The following is a 15,550-nucleotide window of genomic DNA, read 5'->3' as shown; positions in this document are numbered from 1 at the left end:
CTCCACACAGCCACATGGCTTTGACTCCACACAGCTAGAAGGATTTGACTCCACACAGCTAGAAGGATTTGACTCCACACAGCCACAAGGATTTGACTCCACACAGCCACATGGCTTTGACTCCACACAGCCACATGGCTTTGACTCCACACAGCTAGAAGGATTTGACTCCACACAGCCACAAGGATTTGACTCCACACAGCCACAAGGATTTGACTCCACGCAGCCACAAGGCTTTGACTCCACACAGCCACAATGATTTGATTCCACACAGCCACAAGGATTTAACTCTGCACAGCTCAACTCTGGAACAATCTCCATTTGCAGCTAAGACTTGCTCCTTCCTTGGTGCCAACTCAAGAGCAGTAGCCAGGCCTGTCTTGTTCCCATCTTCCTATCCTGTGTCCTTCGATCCCTGCCTTCAGCCCCCTGTACCACACTGCCTCTGATCTCATGTGTGTTTATTTAGACACACTTACTATAATTAGGCCTGACTGTAAACATGTATGCATGTCGGCTACTTTAGTTGTTGCTATATACAACGCTTCTCTGACCTTTGGAACTAGGTCAGCGCCTCACAAAACCCCAATAAAATAAACAAAGTCACATAGGGTCCCAAACCTGAAGCCTGCAGGCCATGATGACACAGCTCTGTACTCAACCCCTGGAACTTGTTATCAAAAACCTGGAGCCGGAAGCCCTGGGCTCTGTCACAAACAAAGCAAAACCAAAGGGGATGATGGACGAAGTGTTGAACAATGCAAGCACTAACCTCCAGTCAACTGATCTGGGTTTAATCAATCATCATTCTTTAGCTCACTCCACCACCCCAGTTCAGACATGGCCATATGCAAATCAGTCTGACCCTGTGCCTCATGGGAACAGTCCAGCCCGAACTGCCAAGCCATGTCTTCCCTGGACCAGAAACAAGCTTCCTGGGACCAGTTTCTGGCTAATCAGCCGTCATCAGCCAGGCTCACTTGAATCCAGTGGCTAAGGGAGCAAGGGACCCACATCTTGGCATACCCTGCCAACTCTCACAAACACGCACACTCGGTCGAGCCCGTGTGCGCTGGTACTCAAAGGGTCGGCTTCCAGGCGATGTGTTCTTGAACATAAACACACATACCGCTGAACGCACAGTGATGCCTGCTTCTAAGCACACTCGAGCTTGCCTCTGGGCCCTGAACACTCATGCACCCTTACTGGGGCCGGCCCGGTACCTGCTCCCACCAAACCCCGGCAGCCTGGCGCGCAGCAGCATGGCGGTCTACGCCAGGTACTCACCGCCGTCGCAGTAGGTCTCGGTGCCGTAGCCGTCCTGCAGGCCGTTGCTCCAGGTGCCTCCGTACTGGGCGCCCTGGCCGCCCCCGGCCGGGCCCCGCACGCCGTAGCGGCCCTTGAGGCCGTGCGTCCACTCGCCCCGGTAGGCCCAGCGGCCCTTCGTCTCCAGTCCGAGGCCCTGGCGCCGGCCCTGCGCCCACGTGCCCGCGTAGGACGAGCCGCTGGGCCAGGTGTAGACGCCCAGCGTCTCGAAGCCGTGCGCCCAGGAGCCCGCGTACTCGCCCTGGCCGCGGGGGCCGGTGCACACCCCGTGCCCGTGGGCCTTGCCGTCCGCCCAGCCCCCGCAGTACGAGCCTCCATCATCAAAATTAAACCTGCCCCCACTGGACATGCATGTAATTCCGTCTGAAAATCCCACAAATCAGCAAAACGGAGCGGGCCGGGCTAAGGCACCGAGAGAAAGGGGGGGGGGGTGCTTCTGCGAAATAACAAGGTGCGGGGCTCAGAGCGATGCCGTCTCCATCACTAGGCTGCTGGCCGGAGCTGCACGGGCCGGGGCGCAGGAAGGGGACAGAGACCACGTCTGAGTGTGTGTGTGGGGGGGGGGGGGAGTCAGGAGGTCGATCCTCTGGGGGCGACTGGGGCAGGTAGGACAGACCTTCCAGGCAGAGCAGTGCTGTCTGCAGGATAGCTTGTCGGGGGCAGAAAAAGGGAGGTAGATCTTTCCAATAATACAAGTATACGGTGTATATCCTAGAGGGGGGGCAGGAAGAACCTCCGAGATTGCAAACCCACTAAGGGGGCAACATATCCTTTAACGTGCGGAAGCAGACTCCTTTAAGGTGGGGAGCAGAGCCTTGAAAGTGGGGGCAGCAAATCATAAAGGGGGGAGAAATGCAGTCCTCCAAGGGGCGGGGGTGGAAATAGTAGTACTCCTAGGGTAGAAAAGCAGGTCCTCCAGTGGCGAGGGGGGTGGGGTGGAGAGGGGAGGGGGTAATTGCAGTCCTAGGGTAGAAGAGCCGGTTCTCCAGGGGCGGTCAGTACTTTGCCCAAGCACGTGTGCAGAACCCTCAAGTGAGGCCACCGCCCACCCAAAGGGGGCGTCAGAGTCTCCGAGGGGAGTGGGCAAAAAGGCCGTCAGGGGATGGGACGTTCTTCCAAAGTGCTGGGGGCAGTAGCTGTTCCAAAGGTACGTGGGGGTGGGGGTGTAGCAGGCCCTTTACCCCCCTCCAGGGGTGGGTACGAAGGTGGTCCTCCGGAGGGTAGCAGTTCCTCCAAGCGGGGTCGCGGGGGGGTTGCGGATCTTTCAAAAAGAGGGGCAGCTCATCCAAAGGGATCAGGCGGGGGGGCTGCTGCTGCTCCAGGGGGGGTGGGAGGGAGGGTGGAGGCGAGGCTGGTCCTCCGGGAGCAGGCGGGTCATCCAGAGAGGGAGGCAGGCCACCCAGACCGGGCAGATCTTCTTCCAAAGGTGGGCGAGAGAGCGACACAGATTTTGGTGCAATATCACGGCTCCTCCTCGAGCAATCGCCAGGGACGGGGCGGGTCACGGAGGCGACCCTCAGATCAGACGGGTCCCCTGCGCACACAGCCTGCCGGGCCCCGGGCTGAGCCGCTCTGCCCCTGCATGCTGGGGCTGGGGGAGACGCGATACCCTGGGCTCCTGCATCAGCAATGCAGTCTCTCTCTCTCTCTCTTCCCTGCCTCCGTGTGTGTCTCCCCTCCTCCTCCCTCACTCCTCCCGCCCCTGCTCCCTCCTCCCTCGCTCTCTCCCCTCCTGTACCCTCCCTCCTCCCCCACCCCCGTTCCTTCCTCTCTCTCTCTCACACACACCTTATCTACCATAACAGCAGAGCAGGTCCCGCTGCAGGACACAGACCAGAGGAGCTGTCCGGCCCTTCAGCACTTTCACCGGGCTCTTCCGGGCAGCCTGGTCCTTTACCGGGCGGAGGGGTGTGTGTGGTCTTTCCGTCTTCGAGGCCCTTTCATATGAGCTCCTAGGGCTTTCCCCTGGCAGGGCAGCGCTTCAGCCCTTTTATTGGGCACTTCTGGGGCTGGCCGGCACTTCACGCTTTCAGGGGGCACTCTGGGAGCTGTCCAGCACCACAGACCTTTCACGGACTCTTCCGGAGCTGTCTGGGACTTTGCCCAGGCAAGGGGCTTTAAAACAGTTGCGCACGCCTGGGGGCCCTGCTGGGGCTGCGAAGTGATTCTCTAGGCGCTCAAGGTGGTATTTCCTGACCTGAAAAGCACTTCGTCCTGTTCACGGAGTTCTCTCAGGCTTCCCAACACGTCAGCCTTTGTTTTCACATTACTCCCCCGGGGCTGACCACCCTTTCGTCCTGTGGACTGGGCTCTCCTGGGTCTGTCCAGCACTTCGTTCTGTTCACGGTGCTGCCTGGAGCTGTCCAGCACTTCAGCCCTTTCACGGACTCTCCCAGCGCTTTCCAGCACTTTCCTGTTCATGGGGTTCTCAAGACAGAGGCTGTCCAGCACTTCAGCCCTTTCAGGGCACTTTCCCGGGACTTTCCAGCACTGATCACGGGGCTCTCCAGACGCTGTCCAGCACCTCCTCCCGTGGACGAGGCTCTCCTGGGGCTGTCCAGCACTTCGTTCTGTTCACGGTGCTGCCCTGGAGCTGTCCAAGCACTTCAGCCCTTTCACGATGCAGCACTAGAGCTGTCCAGCACTTCGGTCCTTCCACGGTACAGCCATGGAGCTGTCCAGCACTTCAGCCCTTGCATGACCTGCCCTGGAGCTGTCCAGCACTTCAGCCCTGTCACAGTGCATCACTGGAGCTGTCCAGCACTGCAGCTCTTGCACCTCGCTGCCCTGGAGCTGTCCAACACTTCAGCCCTTTCACGGTGCTCACCCTAGACCGCGCAGTAGTTCACCTCTCTCGCTGGGCTCTCTTGGGCATACCAGTGCTTTACCCTGGCAAAGTGCTCTCCCGGGGCACTTATGGAGCGCACACAGCGCCGAGCAGGGCACCCTCGAGGAGCTGACTAGCTCCTCAACCATGCCAGGGGGCGTCAGGATTCTGGGCAAATGTTTCACCCTGCAGAGGCAGAGAGCTTTCATAGGTGGTCTCTGTCCGCTTGGAGCTTTCAGACCTTTAGGGTTTCGCGAATTCTGGCCAGCACTTCACCCTGGAAGAGCGGTCTCTCCTGGGGGGCTCTGAAGGCGCACTCCTCGAACTGTGCATGAGGCTCTTCCGGGACCGACCAGCACTTCAACCATTTCAGAGGGCTTCCAGGAGAATGGCCATCGCCTTACCCTGGAAAATGGGGCTCTCCTGGTGCTCTAAATGAGTACAGCGGAAGTAGACAGGGCACCCTGCTGGGGTTGTCCAGCCCTTAGCCCTTTCCCAGGGTTCTTGCCGAGCAGCGCATCACTTCACCATGAAACGTGGAGAGAGGGGTCTCCTGGTCTCTGAAGCCTCCGCCCCCCCCCCTTGCGACTGTGCAAGGCACCACGTGGAGCAGGCCAGGGGGGTTTCCAGGGTCTGTCGAGCACGTCACTCGGGCAGGGAGTTCTTTGGTGTCCGTTCAGCACTCCACCCTTCGCCCTTGCGGCACCAGCCAGGGGTCCCTTCCGAAGCTCCCCAGCACCCCAGCACTTCACTCTAGAATTCAGTCTCCCTCTATTCTGTGCAACACTGGCTTTTCCTGGAACTTTCCAGGCCATTCACTGGTTCTATTGAAACCGCAAAGATGGCCTCTTTCGGGGTGCAGAGCGCATCACGCCTTGTGAGATTCTGGGATTCTCGATAAATCCGTTCAACGCTTAATCACTTTTGGGAGTGAGGGACGCGGCCTTCCTTACACAGCCGTCCATTGACAGCGGCATGGGGGCGGGGTGGTGTCCTGGAGCTGCCAAGCAGGTTAAAAACTCGGGAGGACTTCCCGGAAGTGGCACAGTAATCTCCAGTTCTTGCATCAGCTCCAGGAACTACCACAGCAGTTCTTTGGGGGGCCGGGGGGGGGGGGGTAGGGAGGGGGGAGGGGGGATTTTTCATAATTTATGCGGCCAACATTTCTTCGGCTTTCAGAGGGAGGTGGTGGGGGGGACAAGGGGCGTAGCATGGTCAGTAAGGTTGGGGGGGGGGTGGGGTTGAGCTTCAGATTTTTCAACAATCAGGATGACATATCATGTTTAAATACTTTAAACGGCAAGCAGGGTGCATGAGAGGCCCCTGGGACAGGGAAAAGGGAGAGGAATGTGGATTGGCAGGGGCTCTAAGTTAGAAAAAACATAATATTTTGTACAACAACCAATATTTTTGAGGATATGTGTTGGAAATGGCCCTTCTTGCAGGGTCATCCCTAAACTTTTTGCCAGCCTCTTGTATTTTTTCTGACCTGTTGTTGTTGGTTTCATGACTCTGGGCGCTTTACCACTGCTGATCAGTGCTAAAGTGCATATGCTCTTCCTGTGTGAATATGACTGTGAATTGGTATATGCCTAATTGGCTTATTTGGTTTACCTGTTAATCCCTAGTAGTGTGGCATGCGTGTGTCCAGGGCTGGTAACCCAAATGCTGCTGGTGGGCCTGCAGCACCGGTTTGCGCCACCCTCAGAAGCAGCTTGTAAAGTGTTCCTCAGACCTGCCACAGCAGTGTCTGTGTGCAGTCCAGAACTGCCATCTTGCTTGTGAAGTGCCCACACTTCCCAGCCCCTGAACCTTCCCTTGGCATCATGTCAGTCACCCCTATGGTAGGTGCATTGTGTGTGTAAGGTAGGACATGACTTGATATGTGTAGCATGTCCTGGGAGTGAAATACACTCCAATTTTGTTTTTCACTGCTGCAAGGCTACCTGTTCTCCACAGGCTAAGTATGGACAGTCTGACTATTACATCTCATAGGTATAACTGACTCAGGGAACATGGTAGAAATTCGAGTTTAGTATGCATGAGCTCAGAATAATAAAATATTTCTTTTAGCAAAGTTGGTTTTAATATTCTGTGTTTGAAAATACCACTTTTAGCAAGTAGGTACTTTATTGCCTAAGCCTTCCAGTGTGCTCTGCTGTTATGTGTATTGGCTGTCTGGGTTTAAAGGGGCAAGGCAGGCTGAGTCAGACCTGGGTTGAATAGATCGATTGCATTGAGTATTGGGGAGGGGTAGCTCCTTGACCTGAATAGGGCTCTGCCTGGCAAGGTGAATGCTGGCTCCACCTCCTACTGTGCGTCTGATGGCAGACCCACTCTTTCTGAAAGGAAGGATGCAGCCTGGTAAACAAAGTGCTCCAGGCCTGAGCAGAACTGGTTTTGGCTGGGTTCAGTGACTAGTGACTTTTTAGAACAAAGACTTTTGCGGTATAAATATCTGTGCCCAAACCCCTGATTTTTGTATTGCTCCTGGATGTCAAGAAGAACCTCTGTCCGATTCACTGAAGGACTCTACAGGAGAGGACTGTCCTTGTGCTTGTGTGCTATTTCTTGGACTGGCCTGCAGTAGTTTCCCATGGACTTGGAGGAAGAGGGAAAAGGACTTTTGAGAGAACTTTTATTTTGCTAAAGCAATCACCCAAGGGCTAGAAGAGAGCTAGCCTCCTGCTGGAGTCACAGGCACATCTGACTCCCCCACCAGCCTCCTGATTCCTCCCTGCGAGGATTTCTATCTGAAGGTGAGGCCCCTGTGAGTTCCAGGGCCTCTAGTGCTACTCCAGAGAAGAGAGTGCAGAAATCATCGCTAACGCCCGTTTGTGAGCCGCCGTAGTTGAAGAGCATCAGAAAAATCACTGTGCTGTTACCACTGAGTGCTCGCAAACCAACAATCATCGCATCACATGCTTGCGGGCCCCAAAGTGCTCGCTACTCCCAAAGATCATCACATTGCACGTTTGCGGGCCGCCAAGTGCTCGCTAACCCTGCATCATCGCATTGAGATCATCGCATCGCAGTGTGGGCGCCGTGCGTCCCCCATTTTCCTCGCATCATGCCCGGATCGTCGCTCCCTCACGGTGCGCTATTTTCTTTCATTGCAACAGTATCGCACATGCAACAGGCTCAGCGCATCATCCCCCCTTGCGGCCAGGATTCAACGCATCGCTGGCCTAGCGTGAAGAAGTTTGTCGCTTTGTCCCGCACGCACCCGCAAACGGGTGCATCATCCTCCCTTGCGGCAAGGATTCAACGCATCGCCGGCCTCGCGTGAGGAAAATCATCGTTACAGCTCCATTGCGATATTTGGTTGGTTTTGCTACGAAATCCAGGTACTTTGTAAGTAAAAGGGTCGCAGAGACCACTGCCTTGAACTGAACTCCTATTTGCACACTTTGACCTATTTTTACAGCATTTCAAGACTATTCCTATTTTACAGTATGGTGGCTTTTTAACGTTATTGGTCTTGTGTTAAGACTATACATAAAGATACTTATTTTTATAACTACTTATGTGGGGTCCCTTTGTAGTGTTCCTCACTGTGTATGATCATAAATGCTTTACACACTGCCTCTGAGATAAGCCTAGCTGCTCGTGCTACGTTACCACAGGGTTGAGCAGGGGTTATCAAAGGGTGTAGCCCCCTTACTCTCACTTAGGAAGAAGGGTCCCTACTTGGACAGTGGCCAGCCATTGCCAACTAGAGACCTCCATTTCTAACAATATTCAAAACAGAGAGGGAATATGTGTGCAGTTTTATCTGTATGTATGTAAAAATTCCTGGTAAAATCTGGCTGACATCTCATAATGCCCGACTGAAACCACCTGTACCCAACTATTTACCCAAAATACATTTATTGAGGGGGGGAGGGTGTAACACCTCAAACACCCACCTGAAAGCTACGCCCGTGGGGGGACTACATTGTAGGGGCTCCTAAAGAGATGCTCACATTTATTCTCTGAGATGCAGCATAGCAGCTTTCTTCTTGGGCATTCAGTCCTATGCATGGTTCATATGGAGCTGTGCAGCTCTGAATGGGTGGAGCACAAGGCCCTAGCAGGAACAAGGAGGCGCTGCCCTAGTGCTGTGCACCCTTGTGTAGGGTTCTAGCTCCTTAGTCCTAGGAGAAAGGCTCTCTAGGAGCTGTGCAGTCCTCTGAGGAGCGCAGTCCGAGTTATGTGTCCTTGTGCAAAGGTCTCCCCGGCCTGCAGAGCTCTATAGGAAGAGCAGTCTGAGCTGTGCAGCCCTATAGACCGTGTCTTCTTCTGTGCCTTTAGAGAATTGGATGGGAAGGGAAGATGGCTCCCTTGGCCATCTTCCGAATGCAAAGGCTCATATGGAGCTGTGGGGTCCTGAGGCTCTGGTACTCAAGGCCCTAGCAGGCGCTAGAGGGAGTTGCCCTGCAGCTGTTCTTCCTTGGAAAGGGACTGTATCACTACAGGTGTGGATCCTGGGTATCGACTCCAGAATATCCCGGGACATTAATATCATAGGCAAAATATCCAGGGAATATCTTCAAGATATATAAGCCAAATGCGATGCAGCATGCGCAACAACATTTGTTTTATTTATTTGTTTGTGTACTTACCTCTGTGCGGCTGTATTCTGGAGTTTACTACCCCCCACTTTCCCCTCCCCACCCCACGTCAGCGCCCGGCAGCACTCCCACCACGGGCCGCTACTGGAGTTAAGAAGAGGAAATCTATACTCCCTCTATATGCACTTAACTTTTGAAATGTGCCGCTGATAGCTGACAGGTGAAGCAATCTTTGGCTCGATGTCTGCTGAGGTGGGCCCTTTACCGACTGCATCTATCAGGTGGAGAGTCTTGGCATGAAGAGAGGCTACCGATTGTATATGTCATCTTGCACGTATTATCCTAAATTGCTAAAAAAGATCTTCACAATGCTTCCTCATAACAGCAAGCATGTGGTAGTCGTAAAGCCTTACATGCTCTTGCCTCGTTCAGGCCTGTTCCCTATACTTGGCTATACTTCGATCTTTACTGCAATAATTGCAGGTTGTACAAAATTCAGGTGCTGATCTGCTCTGGTGTGCACCCCGCTTTGATCATGCTAGTGCACTTTTGCAAAGTACAATGACTTCCAGTTAATCGGCGGAGTCAGTTTAAGGCCCTCTGTAGCGTACACAGGCCACGAAGAAGACACTCGCCAGCTTTTATTAATAGACGCTTTACAGATACTCTCTGAGGACGACACTTTATTTGTCTTAGGCCAACCTACTGACTTTTGCAATATTCTGCAAAGGATTGGTGGACTGAGCTTTACATTCTGTACTGAAAATCATTGGATGTCTCTCCCAGCTTCGTTGTGCCTTGAGAAATCCTTCATCAGGTTAAGACAACTTCTTAAGACCCAGCTTTTTTGTGAAGCTTTCTCCTTTAGTCATAGCTTTTAGTAGGCTTCTCTGTTTCTTCTTTGAATCGTACATTTAATAGCGCCTGAAGGCTTTTGGCAATTTTGCACTCTATAAGCTGAATGCAGCATAAGATAACATTGAGCTGTACAACACTTTGCAAGTGGTGCCCAAGGACCTAGCTTACCCTAAGCACACATTACTTTGCAGCCGTGCATTGTTAGGGGATCACCGAAAAAATATAGAATACAATAATATAGAATACTAAAAATATCGTAGTAAAAATATAGAAAGCTAAAATATCGAAGTCCTATCTACAAACAGGTAAGTACAAAAATATCGAATCAAAAATATCGCGAAAAAAATACATAGTAAGTCAAAATGTAGAATTTTTGTAAATGTCTTAAAAGTAATTTAAAATTAATTAAATAATAACTATAATTTACTAAAACATACTTAAAAATACTTACATAACTTTAAAAGTATTAAATAATTAATGTAAGTAAAAAAAATAAACATACAATTTAATTTTTATATATATATATATATATATATATATATATATATATATATATATATATATACATAATATTAATTAATAATATACAATATTTTTACTGTAGGATAGCGGGAGGGTAAAATTTACTATTACCACTCCAGCAAGTGCAACAGTAGGGTACAGGTTGGATAGCGTAGGGGTAAAAATTACTATTCCTACTCCAGTGAGTGCAACAGTAGGGAAAGCGTTGGATAGCTTAGGGGTAACAATTACTATTCCCACTCCAGACAGTGAACAGTAGGGAAAGCGTTGGATAGCATAGGGGTAAAAATTACTATTTTCACTCCAGAGAGTGCAACAGTAGGGAAAGCATTGGATAGCGTAGGGGTAAAAATTACTATTCCCACTCCAGAGAGTGCAACAGTAGGGAAAGCGTTGGATAACGGGAGGGTAAAAATTACTATTCACACTCCAGAGAGTGCAACAGTAGGGAAAGCATTGGATAGTGTAGGGGTAAAAATGACTATTCCCACTTCAGAGAGTGCAACAGTAGGGAAAGCGTTGGATAGCGTTGGGGTAAAAATTACTATTCCCACTCCAGAGGGTGCCACAGTAGGGAAAGCATTTGATAGCGTAGGGGTAAAAAGTACTATTCTCACTCCAGAGAGTGCAACAGTAGGGAAAGCGTTGGAGAGCGCAGTGGTAAAAATTACTATTGCCACTCCAGTGAGTGCAACAGTAGGGAAAGCGTTGGATAGCATAGGGGTAACAATTACTATTCCCACTCCTGAGAGTGCAACAGTAGGGAAAGTGTTGGATAGCGTAGGGGTACCAATTACTATTCCCACTCCAGAGAGTGCAACAGTAGGGAAAGTGTTGGATAGCGTAGGGGTAAAAATTACTATTCCCACTCCAGTGAGTGCAACAGTAGGGAAAGTATATACTTCATATATTAATAAAAATGAATTAAATATTAATACCAATAAAAAATGAAGTAAAAGTAATTACCAATTTGTATACCGACAGCAGTCTCTCATGGGTATTTGGGGGAGGCAGTGCTTAATTTGAGCCAGTGGTTTCAAGTGCTCGGTACCGGTACCGGTACTTAATTATCAACACCGGAGCTTGTAATATTCTGCCACAAGGCGGTGCTGTTTGGCTAATTTAGAGATGACCACAACAACAGGTAATCACTAATTCAATATACATCAAAAACGAGTATGTCCCGCCGCCCTAGCCATTCTTATAGCTTTGGAGTCCTGAAATAATCCGAACTGGCACACTTGTAGGAGTGTGGTGGTTAGTAGCTGTGTTGTTTATATCATTGGCAGCATGGCAGGGCCAATGTGTGGTGCAAGCTGTGTTGGCCTCCTGATGAGAGCCCTGGCGCGTATTTCTTTTTTTCCAAATTAAGCACTTGGGGGCGGGGATTTCCAGGACATGTGCTGTCCTGTGTATGATGATTTCCTAGACCTATGTTGCTTTTGGTAGGGTCTGGCGCATATCCCAGAGCTGTCTAAGTGATGGTTGCAAGTGGTAGGGGAGTAGCTTGGAGCAGTTGAGTACTTTCAGGGGGCATCAACGAGATATACATCCCTGGCAAAGGGAGTTTCCAGGGCCTGTGCAGCCCTGGGGTGTGGGTTGTTCGAGCTGGGCAGCCCTGGGCTTGAATTGTTGTGCAGCCTTGAGTGGGAAAGGAGGAGGAACTCTTGAATACGTTCAGTCCTTTGCAGGGCCACCTTGCCCAGGGACTCCTGAGGTTGTGCAGTACAAGGTGACAGTATTCGAGGGGCTAATCTGAAGTTGTGTGCTCTAAGTGTTAAGATGGTGGAGCCGTAGTTACATTTTAATGGGGTAGGGAGGCCATCCCGGAACTGCCCAGCAGTGCACCTTTCACCCCTCTTCCCCCTCTTCCCAGTTCATCCTCATTAGAAAGCAGATTGGTTCTTCCAGCCCCACTCTCAGTTACACACATTCATCATAATATGCATAAATCTGGCTGATTTAGGCAGTGGGGTCGGGTTTGGATGCCTTTCACTCTGATATTATAGTCAAAGAGCAAGTGATTCACTCTATTATAGTTAAAGAGCAAGTGATTGTTCAATGTAGACTTTGGGAGTTTGTTTTTGAAACTGAAAAGTTTAGTGTACAGCTGTCAAAACAATACAGCAAATTTTTGGTACCTTCAGAGGAATTCCAATGGCAGTAGTAGGCAATCCTTTATTCATCAGGATTGTGGACATAATATCCTCTGCCACCCTGACAGAGTAAATACAGCCAAATCCTAAATCTGTCCCTTAATCATCCTGTAACTTAAACAAGCGATGAGTAAACACTCACTTTGTACTTATAGTCCTTTCTAACGAGAAACAAGGCAGGCAATGAAAGAGGCGCAGCCTTGCTCCTCATAAGTAATTACTATAAGTAGAAAGTGCAAGTTTATGCACCGCTTGCAGGTTTTCAAAACACATAAATAAAAGGCATTGTCATTTAAAATGCCAATAGCTCAAACTCTCGCAAATGCAAGACCTATTGCATTGCAAATGCTTGTTGAGCTCTGAGAAGGAGGCAGCAGCAGCCATAGGAAGGCAGGGACCATGATGCCAGGTCATGCGTATTAACAGCTAGAGGGAGGAGGAGGCAGCTGCAGCCAATACAGACCTCGGTCTTTAAATGTACAGCAAATGTGGCAAGATAAGAGCAAGATTTACAGCCCTATTTACAACAAAGCTCTGTAAACCCCTAGCACTGCTCTTGAGTACTCCAGCTTAATGAAAGAAATAGTGCTCACAAGCTCTGAGTAACAACACATGTAACAGGAGGAGTCCTTGAAAACGGGCGAAGCTTTTAAAGCCCATATCCTGAATACAGCATGTCTCGCAGAGACAGCGCAAGCGCTGCCTAGGCGAGACCTAAAAATGTGCAGTGTGACCTTATGTTCATGTAAAGCATGCTAATGCCATTGGGCCAAATTTGCGCTATGTAACACTGCAAGAAACCAAGCCGAAAAAAGAAAGCTGTAGATTTGATGGCTGTTGGCACAAAAGCTGTACGGGGCACCTGTATCATTCCCGCCATTCTTGCATTCTCCCTTCCTATTGTCTCATCTCCTTTTTCCCGGGGAAAAGCCTTGTGCTCACACAAAGTTTTCCAGCTCTGCCTTGATGAGGAGGAGTGCGCAGAGCCCCCTCCGTTCATTCACAGCGAGTAAACTCCCTGCTACCATTGGGTGAATTCCTAGTTTGTTGCCTTATAACTGAAGTACAGCCTTTTTGATACCCTTGGGGGGTAAAGATCACCAACTTATCATTCTGTTAGGAAAATCCATGTACTGATCACAACCATTTCCCCAACCCAAATGTGGTGAGTGAATGAGCAAGTGCATGTGTCCATAGCACACCTTTCTTATTGTTAGTTCCCCACTCTAGGGTGATGGCTGTCTGTGGCTCATTAAAACCGGCATTATGCAACATAATACGTTTCTGGTAAAATGATATGCAATCCATAACTCATGTTCCTATGATCTGGTGTTGCTAATCATTAAGAAATAAAGAAATTACAGATACAGAACGACGATTAAAAAAACAAATCGAGCAAAATAAATGGCAAGAGGAATTTAAAAAAATGGAAAATATGGTAACAGCAAAAGACACAATAAATAAAAGAGCTTAAAGTATGGAAATTGGTGGAGAAACTCAGGATTATAAACATGAGCAGCAAACTTTGGCAGCAGCTTAGGGTTCTAGAAAATCCAGAAGAGGATTCGATGAGAAATCAGGGGACAAGGAGCATGCAAACTAGTGAGAAATCTGCAGAGAAGACCACGCATCTAATATGTTTGCAATTAGTGGGCCCCTACACCATACACACATTCACAATCAGTGGGTCCTTTTTTGGACAATTATAGGGATAACAGAAAGATCAGAGGAAGAAATGCAAAGGAAATAGGCAAAAAGGTACTATCTAGTAAAAGGAAGACCTTGCAGTAAATATCTCAGCATATAAATAGTCTAATCAACACCGCAGAATATCACAAAGAGGCAGGCCTTATGTTATTATATACAGTCCCATGACTCATGCAATGGAAATAGACTTGTACCAGATCAAGAGATAATTACATTTGAATTATTTTTACAACATTAACCGAATCTATGGGCCACATTTATGAAAAGTGTTGCATCACTGGTTGAAAACACTTTTCATTGTGCCCTCCCTGCGACAACTTGGATGCGCCGTTTATACAGTATGACGCTCCATGTAGCAAGGATTGACCAGAAACGTATCTGGTGGTGCAGTAATGACGCATTGCTGGAGTGCATCTCAAAACAGATGCAACTCCAGCAATGTGTCATTACACATGGTAGAGTCCCATGTAAAAGGGCCTGCGTCAGTCCTTACACCTGCTCTGAAGCACACACAAGGATTAGACACAGTGAACTCCCTTACACCTGCTCTGAAGCAGGCATAAGGATTTGACGTAGTGAACTCCCTTACAACTGCTCTGAAACAGGAGTAAGGGTTTGATGCAGTGAACTCTTAGAAGCGGCACAGTGAAATCTTATAGTTTTCACTATGCCACTTCTACAAGCCTTTTTGACGGGGAATGCCCACACTGAATATATTATACCTGATGCAGGTATAATGTGGCGCAGGGGTTTACAAAGTGATGCTTCTGCCTAGATGCGTCACTTAGTAAATATGGTGCAGTGTGGTGCATTTTTTATGCTGCCGCAGCATCACAAAAAGTGACATAACGGCAGCATAAGACCTTCATAAATAAAGTCCTGCAAATATAAGTGAGATATCAGAATCCGAAGAATTCAGACCTAAATCACCAGCTTGTACGTTGCGTAAAACAGAGTGCATTAGGAAGACATAGGAATATTTCCTCACAACACAGAAATAAAATATGCAATATAGCAAAAATGGACATACAAAGCTATGGAGTTTGCGAATGAATAGAGGTATAGTTATTACCATGGTCTATAAGGGTAGTACTGTCGCTCTCACGGATACGACAGTGTAACAGTGTACCAACGAAAAGTTTCAAGAGCACACTCGAGGTACAGATACTTGTCTCAAATAGACAAATGACTCTTGTCAGAAACAGATTGAGTGCCACAACAGACGGAGAGGTTCCTGGACCTCAACCATGGAGGTTGAGCTTTTTATCACTGAAGCCACAGGACCTGACCTGCAATGGAGCTGCAAACTGGGCACCAAGTACACTCTTTCCGCACTTGAATCTGAGGTCAGTGAGGATGAGCCGTCAAAGGTTTCTGAGCAAGGTGCTGTGTGGGTGGAGGCTCAGAATTCAAACAGTTATGCAACAGAGTCAATACATTCTGTACAGCCCTGTTCTTTTCCTTTTAGAAAGAGAGAGAGAAGTACTTTTGCTACACTTCAAAACATAACACCACACACTGTAGGGTCATCAGGCACACAGATTTAACACAGGTGCTACATATTTATAAACATACAGAAGATGACTAGCGGATATTATGGG

General features: G+C 49.2%; 1 protein-coding gene across 1 annotated transcript in view; it reads right to left on the bottom strand.

The window, feature by feature from the left end:
- The window catches only part of JPH3 (junctophilin 3), a 589,251-nt gene extending 586,312 nt beyond the window's left edge, over positions 1-2,939 (bottom strand). The window contains exon 1 of the mRNA XM_078669374.1: positions 1,288-2,939. Coding sequence (XP_078525500.1) covers positions 1,288-1,675 — 388 coding nt within the window. The 5' untranslated portion in view covers positions 1,676-2,939. The remainder of the gene's footprint in view (positions 1-1,287) is intronic.
- Between the last annotated feature and the right edge of the window lie 12,611 nt (positions 2,940-15,550).

The sequence above is a fragment of the Lissotriton helveticus genome, chromosome 12 (assembly GCF_964261635.1).
Source record: "Lissotriton helveticus chromosome 12, aLisHel1.1, whole genome shotgun sequence".
Classification (NCBI taxonomy): Eukaryota; Metazoa; Chordata; class Amphibia; order Caudata; family Salamandridae; genus Lissotriton; species Lissotriton helveticus.
This window is presented reverse-complemented; position numbering and strand designations above follow the sequence as displayed.